General features: G+C 41.3%; 3 protein-coding genes across 3 annotated transcripts; all 3 read right to left on the bottom strand.

The window, feature by feature from the left end:
• Nucleotides 1–5,030: 5,030 nt before the first annotated feature.
• On the bottom strand, nucleotides 5,031–7,791 carry LOC115058822 (zona pellucida sperm-binding protein 3-like). Its single transcript, XM_029526356.1, has 8 exons — nucleotides 7,496–7,791; nucleotides 7,079–7,206; nucleotides 6,846–6,949; nucleotides 6,594–6,771; nucleotides 6,233–6,350; nucleotides 5,946–6,037; nucleotides 5,689–5,795; nucleotides 5,031–5,529 (listed from the first exon to the last, which is right to left on the bottom strand). The coding sequence occupies exons 1-8, from the start codon at nucleotides 7,748–7,750 to the stop codon at nucleotides 5,441–5,443; spliced, it is 1,071 nt and encodes a 356-aa protein (XP_029382216.1). The 5' UTR covers nucleotides 7,751–7,791; the 3' UTR covers nucleotides 5,031–5,440.
• Nucleotides 7,792–8,900: 1,109 nt separating this feature from the next.
• LOC115059301 (endonuclease domain-containing 1 protein-like) lies at nucleotides 8,901–10,332 on the bottom strand. Its single transcript, XM_029526958.1, has 2 exons — nucleotides 9,922–10,332; nucleotides 8,901–9,482 (listed from the first exon to the last, which is right to left on the bottom strand). The coding sequence occupies exons 1-2, from the start codon at nucleotides 10,228–10,230 to the stop codon at nucleotides 8,901–8,903; spliced, it is 891 nt and encodes a 296-aa protein (XP_029382818.1). The 5' UTR covers nucleotides 10,231–10,332.
• Nucleotides 10,333–11,031: 699 nt separating this feature from the next.
• Nucleotides 11,032–12,654, bottom strand: LOC115058823 (endonuclease domain-containing 1 protein-like). Its single transcript, XM_029526357.1, has 2 exons — nucleotides 12,312–12,654; nucleotides 11,032–12,145 (listed from the first exon to the last, which is right to left on the bottom strand). Exons 1-2 carry the CDS (start codon nucleotides 12,597–12,599, stop codon nucleotides 11,570–11,572), a joined length of 864 nt encoding a protein of 287 aa, XP_029382217.1. The 5' UTR covers nucleotides 12,600–12,654; the 3' UTR covers nucleotides 11,032–11,569.
• Nucleotides 12,655–13,624: the final 970 nt, after the last annotated feature.

Here is a 13,624-nt window from a genome sequence, read left to right as displayed (position 1 = left end):
GACGAGCTGAATTTTCCATCTGATCGGTGTTTAAAGCCAGATTAGACCAGATGCCTTCTGAAAATCGGCCCTAATAAAGCTTTTATTGTGATGAGGTGAGTGAGAAACTATTAGTGCTTCGTGTTAGGGCTTCCATCCTGTGGGATAACTTCATATGTCCAATTTGCATTCACAATAAACTTGTTGGACAAATACAACTAATTACACTTCATTAAAAAAGCCACCCCGGCCGCTTGTGGAATACTACTGCCAGCCGAAATGCAAATTCAAGTAAACTAGATAAGCAAAAATGACTGACTACCGCCCAGGTGCATGAAGTCAAAGAGACTATCTATTCCGTCATCAAAACAAACACTGTGCTACGGAAGACTGTGTGTATTTTCATCATATTACGGCTTCCATGTGATGCATTTAAACATAGAATAAAAAATAGGCCAAGGACAAATATCAGAGCTAGCACGGTATTTCTAGTCCGGAGCATAATACTGCATTTTACTATAATTTGAATCTTTAGTATGAGTAATATAAGTTCAATTATAAATATCCAAATTAGGACGACAGTTCATTTCACCTGCGTTAATAATGTAATCCTGTTCTCTGCACAGGTGTAATCATACGCACTGAGGCATGTCCTCGTTCTTGAACCTTGACCCAGAGTAAAGGAAATGTATTGACATTTCCTGGAAGTCCACTGTGTGTCACAGAGGATGGGGGTGTCTTCCACTGGCAACAAGAGGCTTTTCCATCCAACAGGAAGTGACAGTATGTTTGCATATGCATTATCAGTTTCAGCAATTTCAAGTGACTCATAAGGCTCCTCTTGCACAAATGCCTGGAAGCACTGATAAAAGTTGACAGGCTTGCGTTAGCATTCTTACTATTTCAAAAGGCGGTGTAAGGTGCATGTACACATTAACGTGTACACACGGGCAGATGTAAATAAAAGGGTTAGAATGTCATATATCAAAAATTATTGAAAATATATAAACTGCAAAGCGATACATAGTTGCATTGTGACTAATGCTAACGGGAAAGAATCAAATATAAAGTAATGAATCTGTGTGATTCTGTATACCAATAAAAGGGACCAACAGCCTCTTACAGGGTTTCACTCTCAAAATCATGATGTCAAAAATCTAAACCTAAATATGTGGAGGGTGTGCAAAGATTAATATTAAAACTAAAATGGAATTGATCACATTGTTGATCGGTATTCAAATGTATCTGGCTTTAAGGGATGGTCATTTTATAAACTTTGTTTCATGTGTATGCACATTCCTGATATGAGTCAGCTTAAATCCGACAGTTACCAGAGTACTGAGCCTAAAGACAATGTTGGCAGATTGTTTCACTGTTTGCTTAGAGGGCTGTTTGCTTATGTCTGAGCTAACATGAGAGAGAGAGAGAGGAGAGGGAGACAAGGTACGTGCTGTGAGCCATGCTTCATGAACAGGGCAGGGGATTGGGGTGGGAGGTGAGGGATGTGTGGGGAGTGTGGGGGCAGGGGCGTCCAGTCAAACTGACTCCTTGGTTGGAATGGGACAGAGTTATTCAATTTAAGGTGATTTAAAAGAGACGGGGTGATATAGAGGTGGTGATCAAGCCAAATGTCTGTTCCCTGTACCATAGTTGACAAAGTAATAAACAAACGCAGTGATGAGGGATGCAAAGCTGAAGTGCATGTTTGTGTGTTTGCTTTTCCTTTTCTCCTCCAGGTTTTGGGCCTCCAGCCAGCTAAGTCTACTCCTCTGGCGCGACACAGGACAGGAAGCTGACATAAAAGAATGAGGGGACCGATTGTAATAGACACAGGAGCCAAGGCAGGAGACACTGACTCCGTCGGAAGTTATTGTTTCAGCTTGCTGGCATCCACCGTCACAAAAAACTTATCACTCTATTGAACTTGAACGGTGAGCCCACGGTGATAGCCACAAGTGTGGGGAGCATTCAAGGACAGGAACCGCATAACTGGCATTTCTCCCTGAGTGGATGCCTCATGAGGCCCATTCATTATGTATTTAACCTCCTAAAAACTATTGAGCTACTTGCGGCTTGCGGGCCAACAACACAATGCCGTTGTTACGAAAAAGGCAACAGGCTTTTTCGCTCAGAGTATTGTTTCATCTTTCCTGGCTAACAACGAGTTAACAAGACTGAGTGTCTGTCTCCCCATACCCGTACTTCCCATCCCGACCAGTCAGGTTCACGTGCCGCCAAGCAGTTGGCAAGTGTTTCAGAACGAGATTATATTCACACTATGGGCTCTGTGAGGCTGGCGTTGAAAATACAAACACGTGCTTACGTTGTACCCTCTGGACATCCATTCATTAGTGCCTGAGGCATTTCCCTCCAAACCACATACTGTACGTCAACCTGCTTGTGGCCCTGGTTCCATGGCAATACATTTTTACACCTTTCTGGCTTTTTATTTAAATCAGTGTACAAACATTCTTTAATTTCTAGTTCATTAAACAAACCCTGCCCTGGCCTCTTCATTAACGTCACATCATTTCAGGGCCATGTGTTCTCTTCGTCACCTTTGCCACTTCGGATTTTGTGCCTTGTGTTGATAATCTCCGGTCTGGCATTCTTCCTGTTGCCAAGCTGCCATGTCAGGTCTTATCATTGTTATCCAATGGGCCAGTCATCACTTAGCGTGTCCACTTCAACCTTAAACTTTACATTCTGTGCTATGTTGGTATAAATATACGGTGATAAAGTCTCCCCTCAGATGTGCTTTCATTGATTCAGCGTTTCATGTTAAAGAAAGGACAACTTCCTGAAAATTCCAGCCTGACAGACAATGGGACATTTGTCTAGCATTAAGTGATAGTCAGATTACTCCAGTATGCGGAGTTTTGAAATAACAGCAGGTCAGTGGAGAAAAAAAAAAAAAAACACTAAAGGCTCAACACGTCCTGTGTGCTTTGTTGCTTTGAACTATTTCCACCAAAAGAACACAATAGGTTCTATACATTCCAGTGTAAACCAAATGTTTAGATTCACCAGTCTCTTGTTCTATATCCACCAACTTCACTTGCTTTTCTTAAAAAATCTAATTCAGGTTGTTTTGTTTTTTGTGCCCCCCCCCCCTTCTCTTGCTCCACCAGATCCACACAACGGCCTGGCTTCACTGCGAAGGAAAATACTGCCATTTGGTATGTTATCAACAAAATTGTCCTCTGCCCAGAATAAGGGCTCTGTGGTCCAGTTGCCTTTGACTTTGCAATTTTGCAGCTTTTATACAAGTAATGTCTTTGTCAAACATGTCATTGAGTAAACGTAATTGCCTGCTTGAAGGAAGTGCTGTGTTTGTGCTGCACATGAGTTTTTGGAATAGCTTGGTGGATGGTAGGGCTACAAAGAGAGAGAGGGGCTCACATCATTAGTGTAGCATACGGTTTAATTTAGGCAACAAAACTATGTTGGTTAAAACTTGGCAAAATTCTTATTTTTAGGAATTGTTTGAAAACACTAGTCAAGTCACATTTTCCCCATTTCATTATTTAACCATAAAAGTAGTCATGTATTAATTCCCATGTACAAATATTTGATTCCAAGGGAAAGCTTTGAACAAAAACTAAATGACGTGCATTCTCAGTGATGTGCAGATTAGTGTTTACCCTGTGTCAGGTGCAATGATTTGTGTTGAACCTTCACTATGCTATTCGGGTTGCATTCAATTGGCTGTGATATCTCTGGCATATTTATATATTTAAATATTTACTGGCCAACCAGCTTCAAACTGAAACCAATCAATGTCAGAGGCGCCAACAAAGGTAAACATCAAACAACAAACAAAGCATTATCTGATCGGCAATGCCAAGACCATCACTTGCATCATACATTCCACTGTGATATGCCAGTCAGTTAACTATACTGATAAAAATTGTACAACTAAGGTTTGGGGAGAAGTAAATGTGACAAACTTGATTAAAATTAACAATTTTAGCTAGCCACTACCTGTTTGGCTGCTAAGCCACCATTCTGCATAATCTGGATGGCTGCAACTGTAAATGACATACCTGGTTTTATCCTCAGGACAATCTCTGACATGTCTATCACGCTCCGAATAGAGTAAGAAGCACACAATCTAAAACCATGTAAAATGTCTCCATTTGTAAAATGTGGGATAAACTAAATACTTAGATAAATTCAAATTTTCAAGCATGAGGTATGGTCAGAACACGTTCTCTATGAAACCTATAGATTTCCAGTTCTGCTTGATAAGACTGGCCTTACACCAATAATAAGACACAACCAAAATATCCTGAAATACATATAAATGCTCTGTTTAAACCTTTCCATCCACAAAATTTGTCATCTACAAGAGGGTTAAACATTGTTCTGATCTGTTGAGCCATTTTAAGGAAATCACATTTGGATCAGAGAAAGGTCAGTGTATTCAAGATCCAGAAAGATTCTCATCAAAATACAATTGTTAATCACATAGATACAATAGCTTGTTTTCAGGGATAAAGATCAAGAATAACAGTGGTCGTGATGTCATGGAATAAGACACTGCGCCATGAAATCTACCAGGTTTCCCATTTGGTCTGTCACATTTCCTCTCACGGGAGTAGACAAGCGTTTCTACTGCAGACAGGGGACGCAAAGGACATAGGACTGCATGGCTGAGAGGCCGTCCCATTCTTACCCCCATGTCTGTTTATGCTAGTATGCTTGTTGCCTGCGAGATATTTTAAGTTCCATTGTAGTTCTTTGACCTCTTTGTGGAAACTCCTCATGGGTTTGTTTTCATGGCTATCAATTTTAATGGCTGAGTGAACCAACCATTCTTCATTCAGGATAAAACCTGTGTGTGTCCTGTTGTGGAAGACACGTTGCAAGTGGCCACAGGTAGGACTTAAACTCTACCAAGGGGTGAAAGGAGAGACCAAATGGCATTTTTTTTCTCTGTTTACTGTTGCAGTCCAGCATAAAGTAGCAGCATTAGGGCACATTACTGGCATACACTTGAATTGTTATGCTACTTGTGGACATCATTATATGAAGTGAACGTAAACAAGATCAGGTAGCATCACTTCACTACACTAATTGGAGAGCTACTTTTTCAGAGTGAAAAGTAGCTCGCCACCTTCAACAAGTTATCCCAGGTATAGCTCAGTCTACCCTATGGACTATGACTATGGATATCTGCCAACATTTTTTGTATGGCAGAGCTTTTGTGATGGTTATAGCAAAACACTATTTTAAACATACGCCAGGGTTCAATGTAATAATAATAAAAATATCACCACATGAAGCCACTTTAAATTGATTGTTAAGGTGTTTCAAGGTACAAGTCAGTAGAGCTATTAGAATACAAACCACAAAAAAAATCACAAGAAAAACAATATGATGGATGTTTTATTGTTAAACCCCCTTGGGCCCTGGCCTTAATCTGGATTTCTTTCATTCCTAAATTGGGAAAAGCTCTTCATGGATTGATTGACAAACGGCCAGTCCAATAAGGGTGTGGCAAGATGTGAAGGGGCCCAACTGTTGTGTCAGCTTCATGCTTCTCATCTGTCAAACATAAATATATATATATAAGTATATATGGAGACACACACACAACCAGTTCAGTGATTATGAAGTTGCATACAAGAAGCTATTATTCTTACTATTGAATACATTTGGAAAGACTGGTAAAAATAACTATTTGTAAACGCTGGTACCCTGTACCTGGTCGAATTGTGTGACTTGTGTGTCCACTTTTCTCCTCTTCAGTTAAATAGCCATCAGAGTTGCAGCATTCACAGAGAACATTGTCTCCCTCTGTTGCACGCCAGCTGAATGAGAGATACATCCTGACCATACACATCAGCTGAGAGTATCAAGCTAATGAAATACAACTCACATCTAATATTTCCACACACAAACACACTAAACATGACAAAATGATTTGAAGGTGAATGTCACCAACATTTTGGGAGGCTAACCTGAACGTAGGCTTATGAAAGAAACAGGCTTTATAAAGACAGCTATGGGAGTTTTGTTTCAGAGTGGTCGTGAGGTGGCAGTTGATGAACATCTAGAAGAGGAAAACCAAATTTATAAAAGGACATTTGATTCAATGGTTACTTTAGCAATATACATATATTTAAGTATATTAAATAAAAAAAATTTGGGACTACTTGACAAACAATATGTTGCAATAAGAGGAGTTGCAAGTGTATGGAAACTATATGAAAGCAGATAAAAACTTGTGTGACAGATGTACTGTTACCTCTTCCCCAGATTCCTGGTTGAAGTGGAAAGCTTGAAAACTAAAGCACAGTCTGTTATCGTTGCTCCTATGGATGAATTTTGATGAAGAGCCTGGTAATACGCTGTCCACGAGACATCTGTAATGGAGAGGCAATGTGCAATTCATGCACTGCATCAGAGTTAGCCATGGTGAGTCTGAAATAGCTTCATGCCTAACCCAGTCAGAAACCCGGAAAGATGACCGAGCACTGCTAGGAATCCAATAAATGTAATCATACTTTTGAATTTGTGGATTGAGCAATGTTCCTTAACAATAATGTGTTTGAATTTAACTAACCACAATGATCTGCTTCTTTACTTGTCAAAAGGAAAAAGCTGACCCGTGCTTGGTTATAAACTTGTAGCTTGGTGAAGAGAGAGGGTCCGGCTTCAGCGTAGCAACACAATTGTCCACATATATAAGGAGAGGAGGGTGCAGCGGGGCCTCCACACTGGCCTCCAAAAACACTGCTTCCCCCTGCTGGTACACTGAGGAGCTACGCTGAGAGGTACAATCATCTGGGAAAAGGCAGATACATTTTTGAACTTCCAATTTAATACCTATGGAAAAATCTTCCATTTATACATTTCACCTGTGGTGGTTCGAAGGGAGAAGTGGAGAAGGCCAAAACTGCTGATGGTGGATGTCATGGGCAGCCAGGTTGGCCTTACTGGTTGTGAATTCACCATCAGCTTTCTGTGCTTCCACAAAAAAAAAAAGGCCACACTGTTGCAAAGCCTTGATTATTACAACCTGTGACCCCAGCACACGGAGCCAACTCCATTGGAGGAAGGTTTACACTTGGCACACAGAAGTAAGCCTAACCTCTCATAATGACACTCAACAGGTATGACAGTAGTTTCTCCCTTTACAATTGCACTTCCTGTGGAGGTAGGAAGCACAGCAGGAAACAAGAAGAGCCGGTTGGAATACACCAGCCACTCACCACGAACCTGGGTGGAAGCAGAAATGAGAGGCAGAATTTACTGCGATTTGCTGCTACTTTGGCTTTACGATTGTATGACTGTGCTCATGAGGTCATGTCCTGAAGTGGACGGTAACCGCTGATGGACGGGTGTGATTGCGTTGCAGGCAGACAGATGGCGGTAGCGGGAGGAGCCTGCGGGCTTCCAACGAAGTTAAATGGCTGGAATAATTGGCCCTTTTCTCCGGGGTAAGTACTCTGACGCTGTTTTTGGTTTTTTGTGTCTGGCAGAAGGTTATATTCTCGTCTTTTCTTACGCTGGCCTGGCTCCCACAGTCTCGCAGCCCCACGGAGATGACCATCAGTCGGCCGGACGAGAGCGTTCTCGGCCCGCAGGACTCCAGCCGGGAGTCCGCTCCAAGTCGAAGATGCTCGGCTTTGAACGGAATTCCTCTCGCCTCTAAAAACTCAGCCTTCGCTGTTATTTTCACTTGGACTTCCCCGCAATGTATTTCGAGGCCGACATTTTGCCGAGTTTCTGCGGCGAAACAAACGTCGCACAGATGTAACATAACCGTTAGGAAGGAGCGCAGCGTTGTGTGTTTCTCCGGGGCCGCCATGTCTCTGGTACTGACAGGTGTGAGCGTGTGCTGCCTTCAAAGGCCGCCGAAGAACACCCAATGCCACTCAGTTGGCACTCAGTATCTTCGGTGATAGTCGTAGTTTACACCGTTAGCTTTACAGAGTACAAAAGAGAAACTGTTTCCAGAAGCAAAGGTCATTCCTGTCCAGTTTATCTCAGCAATAAACAACAATTTATTTATTTTGTTTGGGTTCTTTTTTTAAGCCAAAGAAATATAGATCATATTTGATTTGGCACAGCAAAATAATCTTCCCAAGCACTGAAATGTGCAAATTACGTTTCCAAAAGAGGGCGATTGAAGGCATCACCGTTATTGCGGAATCCAGACGGAACTCTGGACTATTTCTACGATGTTCCCTGTAAGGTGGTGCACATCGCAGGCGGAGCGGCCGAGCTGGAGCAGGTCGCAGCGGCTCAGCTTCATCAGCACTTCGACAAACACGGCTCCCCAGTCATGATGGGGGGGGACAGGGACAATTCCTCCAAGGGGATCATAGGGGTTTGCACTGGGGACAAGGGGAGCTACGTGCTGGTCCTTGACCCTCACTATTATGGATGTGAGCTGGGGGAGACGGAGCTGCAGAAGCGAGGCTGGGTGGCATGGAAGAAGGTGTCATCTCTGGATCAGACTTCTTTTTATAATTTGTGTATGCCTCAGACTGCCAAAGAAGGCACGAAAACAGCAAAATGATGGTGTTTTCTGATTTAGATGCTGTTTAAAGCGCCCTCTTGTGGCATGCATTGTTATTGCCCGTATGTGCTTTGAAAGAAGCTAAACTGCCATCCTGTGGGGGAAATGTGCAATTGCAATTAATTTAAACCACGACCAGTTTTTAATAATAATACATATTTTTTTCTTTGTTTCAGAACTCACTTGTTTAGTTTTCAGCCACTGTATCATATTCTTTTGGGATTTAAGTAAAGTTAAAGGGTCGATGCAATTCAAGGCTCAATGGACTTGAGAAAGACTGTGGGATTCTTAATTTATTGCTCATAATATGTAATTTGACAACACATTTCACTATGTATATTTTATATATTCTAATCTGTCAGCATAAGAGAGATCACTCGTTTTAATTTTAGATATCTGGCACACAGTCATTGTAGAAAATTTGGAGGTTTTTGTCTACATCCATCCTCCCTTTGAGGAATTTCTCCAGGTTCTTGAGAGGAACCTCCACCATATGGTTGTTGATGCGATCATTTAGCCCATAAGCTCCAAAAACTGGGAACTTGTAGCGTACAAAGTATGGGGCGTTTTGGTCAAACTCAGTGCAGCAGTAGGCAGACCACATGTACTCTGGTACAGCCACTCTGTCCAGGTTGTTGCGACGGATCATGTGCCCAGAAGTGGTGACTCCGGTGACCACAAAGGCTTTACCACGGCAGAAGTTGTTCAGGCGTTTCCGAATGATGTCCTGGTGTTCTGCCCAAGGACCCATGTTGAACTCCCTGATCTGAGGAACCACGTTTGTTAAAGTGTAGGTGGAGGCTTTGTCTAGAGGGTCAGCCTGATGTTCATCCGGATTTAGTTGGCCACGTTCGTACTGAACCACATCAGCGTAGTCCTCTAGGACTGCTTGAGTGTCCTCAAAGTTCATATGCATGTTTGAAGATTGTGGGAATGGCTCCATGTTACTGCTGCCTTTATCTGAAGCTAACTGTTGAGACAGAGAGAGAGGAAAAGGGCACTGTTTTGTTATTTTTCTGATAGTTCTATTGTTACTCAAAAGTTCTAGCAGAAGATTATCATCCGCATTCGTTTTCCCTTCCAACAGTTTCCCACTTGGAGCTCAAACATTTGCGATCACATAACAACACAGAAGAATATACATGCTAACACTATAACTCAAATACCATCTAAACATAAAGTAGTTTATCTCAAGTTTACTTTGTTGGCGGTGGCAAAAGAGGTATTGTTATCCCATTCTCTTAACTGCTTGAGAGGTAGTATTATATGGAATATTAAGTATATTGGAAATCTACATGCACAAGCTAAGAATCCACAGAGGCTTTGAATTTAAATACAGACTGAAGACAAAAAGTCATTTTACCTAACCCATCAAACTTTAACTCATAACTAAAAAAAAAAACACTTACCTGTGGTTCAAACATCCAAGGGAAGTCAACCCTTTTTTCTCCATCTGACTTCTTAAATGTATAGGCCGAATAGATTGGTATGTGTTTGTGGGGGTCGTAGAGGGTGACATAATGTGGCTGATCTCCATACCTCTGGCAGATCTTCTTAAAGGAGGTGCCAAGGTAGCCTCGAGGTGGAGTCCCCATGAACAGAGAATCCTTACAGCGTTCCTCGTGGTTAAAGTCTGTAACCACGCCTGCCTGGGCCCCTTCAATTAAAACGCATGTCAGTAAAACTAAAGCATAGTTTGCAGATATAGATATAACCATGACTGCTCGTATTCCTCAGCCTTTCAACTATGTCCTTTTAGATGCCACTGGTGCTCTACTCTACTTTGTAGCACACCACTGCGAATCTACTGTTTAACCAGTACAACCTCTGCCCGAGCTCTATCACACTCAGCATTTCCCTTCTTGCCTCATCTGTCACTCCAGCAAACTGTTCTTCCATTGTAAAGTATTTTGAATGTATTCAAAGTGCTACAAGTGTTGTAGCAGTAATCTTAAAGTGATGAATGTTATCAGTAATTAAGGGTGTTTTATTAGGATTAACTACATTGGACAAAAAAATTCTCTTGATACTCTCTGAGGAAATATTTGACCTTTTCTTCAGCTGTTTATATACCTTTTTACTTTTTTTAACTTTTGTGTGTGTGCTGCAGCAGAGGACTATAGCATAAGAGTGAGGATTAAAGACATGTTTTGTTTTTTTTTTCACACACAAACTGCATGATAACTTTGAAGATCATCCATCCAATCTCTTGGAACCACCTTTAAATGGTCTGGGGTTTACAGGTCAAAGACAAGAACAGCTTAACCTCCTCAAAATCTTTGCTAACATTCATAAAAGCTACTACTACTACTGTAATATCTTATAATGTTTTTCAGTATGAAAAAATCTAAATATCAGTTAAGTATGAAATCAATCAAAAGTGTCTTTTATACCCCAAATTTCAAAGCAATTTTCCAATGTTTCTAAAGAAATGGTTTTCTCTGGTGACTAATATCCTATACATAAAATATCCCAGAAGTGTTGAGTCAAAATAAAACCTCAGACATTTGAACTCCACCGATGTAAGGTTTATTCTGCAAATTGAACAAGCATGTTTGTTTTCAGTGAAATATTAGATATTTAGACTAGACTTTTAGATAATTAGACTAATAAGACAACTATTTCATACAGCAAACTGTATTCAATTATTTGGAGTGGGTTGTTACGAGAGATAAGCATTTACAGACAGGCTTGTTACTCGTGATATGCAATCCATGGAACTTAGGCTGTAAACATTTGTCAAAAAGCTTGCTTTGATATTTCACAGTAAAAAAAGCAGAGGGTTAAAGACTCAAAACAGTCTTGGCTGAATTCCATTTCTTTCATTCTTTGGTTTCAGGGTGCTAGTAACAGGCAATGCATCTCACTCTCACACCGTCATGGCTGACTGGGATTGCTGAGCAAGTGAAACAAGGTTTTTGCACTTTGATAATTCAAAATCTAAAGGCAGATTGAACAAAAAGAAACAGAATGCATTCAAAATAATCAAAGCATTCTGGCTTTAAGCTGCCTTCTTGCTAAATATTTGCTTATTGGCCATTACTTGATGCTGGGCATCTATGAATGTGGGACACAATCACTGACAAAAATCTGAAAGTTCTGATCAACAAAGGTGGTCTTCTTGAGGAACTCCTTCAAATTCTGGACAGAGGTTTCCACCACATCATTGTCCTCCTCGTTGAGGGCATAGTGAGCAAAAGATGGGAACTTAGAGCGTTCATCATAGGGCGCATTGTGGTCGAAGTCAACACAGCAATAAGCTGACCATAAATATGTGGGCACTGCAATGCGGTTCATGTTTTCGCGGCGGATCATCTTCCCTGAGGTGGTGATGCCCGTGATGATGTAAGCCGTTCCATGACAGTAGTTGTTAAGCCTTTTGCGAATGACATCTTCCTGCTCTTTCCAGACTCTGCTGTTGAAGTCAGGCACTATGGGCACAACATTAGTGAGGGTGTAGGTGGAGGCCTTGTCTTCAGGATCATGATGATGCTCATCTGGGTTGAGTGTACCACGTTCATAGAAGATGGCATTTGTATAATCTTCCAGAACAGCCTGATTATCTTCAAAGTTTGTGTGCAGGTAGCCATGTGGGAAGGCCTGCATCTCATCTGTATCAGAGAGTGTAGATAGCTGTGCAGACAGACAGACACATGAGAGGATGAGGATAAAACAGTAGCAGTAAGTAGCAACCATCTGCAAGAATACTCACATGATCTCTGTATAAAAGAAATAGCATGTAAATAGCATGTATGAGACTTTCTTACCCCCTCGTGTACAACTTTCTGGCTTTCTTTACCTGAGGTTCATACATCCAAGGTATATCCACACAGTTTTCCCCAATGGAACGTTTGAAAGTGTAGGCAGAGTAGACAGGTGTGCGGTGGAAAGTACTGTACAGCGTAACATAGCGTGGCTTCTTGTTGTAACGTTGGCAAATGAAGTGGAGGGAGTCGTGCTGCAGCCCTGTCGGCGGTGTTCCCTTGTATAGGAATTGTCTGCACTCTGGAGACAGCTCCTTTTCCACTCGCCCTCTCACTGCTGATGTGATTATGCTGACAAGTAGGAAAGCCAACCAAAGAGCCATAGTTAAGAAGTCCCGGAAGTCACTGATGAGATGAAATCTTAGGTGTTAGTCTGTGTGCTGCTGCAAATGATTAAAAACGTCTCTGTGTCTGTGTGTGGAGCTCAGCTAAAACAAGAGTCATGCGCCTCTGTCTGTAATCAGGACTCAGTATGCAAAGCAATATACTTCTCACTCTGTGGCAGATCCACCCACAGCCACAACAGCAATAGCCAGCTTTTTATGTTACGAGAAATTTCAGTAATTGCTAGTCTGTCATGCTGTACCACATAAGTTGTTGAGATTTTTTATTTTTATTTTTCAAATACGTCACTACTGAAGCACTTTTTGTTGGCGTGCAGAATGGAAACTCATTCCCGGTGACTGCAGACAGGACTGATGACCTTTATGGGATTGGAAATAGTGGAGCACAATATGAAAAAGATGGGTTGCGTGGTCCCTGGCCAAATTCAAAAGTGAGATCATGTTGTATTTATTCAGGAAGACTCTACCCTACCAGGCTGGCCCATAAAGCAAATATATGTGTTTTTATAAAGCATAGAAAAATCAAGAATGGGTTGATAGTTGGTTGAATCAAGGTTTTTAGGGGTATATATAGTATGATTTGTATTATGTCCAGTATCAAAATATGCTACCCAGGCAGTAGTTGCTAAGTTGTAACCAAATATTTTATGTAAAGGCAGCATATAATGTAGGCTACTGAAAATAAGCATTCATGACTACATTGGTCAGTGTTGATGGAGGCCTCATTCCTTGAGCTGCGCTGTTGCTGGTCACAGTTGAGCTGGTCCGACATAGAATTGGACCAAAGTGCAACATGGTTTTCTTATTGAAGCAGTATTTAATTTACCCACAACAGTTCATAAAATTCTTCTCTCTAGTGTCTGAAGACATTAATTTATTTGACAGGTTGCAAAAACTCACAATAAACCCAGAAGCACCTGGAGAAACTAAATGAATTTCAGAGATATTTTATTCCAGTTTAATTAGTGAAAACAAAGACATCATAAGACAAAGCAGTTCATACA

This window comes from Echeneis naucrates, chromosome 18 (genome assembly GCF_900963305.1).
Source record: "Echeneis naucrates chromosome 18, fEcheNa1.1, whole genome shotgun sequence".
In the NCBI taxonomy this organism is placed as follows: Eukaryota; Metazoa; Chordata; class Actinopteri; order Carangiformes; family Echeneidae; genus Echeneis; species Echeneis naucrates.
Note: the sequence above shows the minus strand (reverse complement) of the source record. Positions and strands in the feature narration are given on the sequence as shown.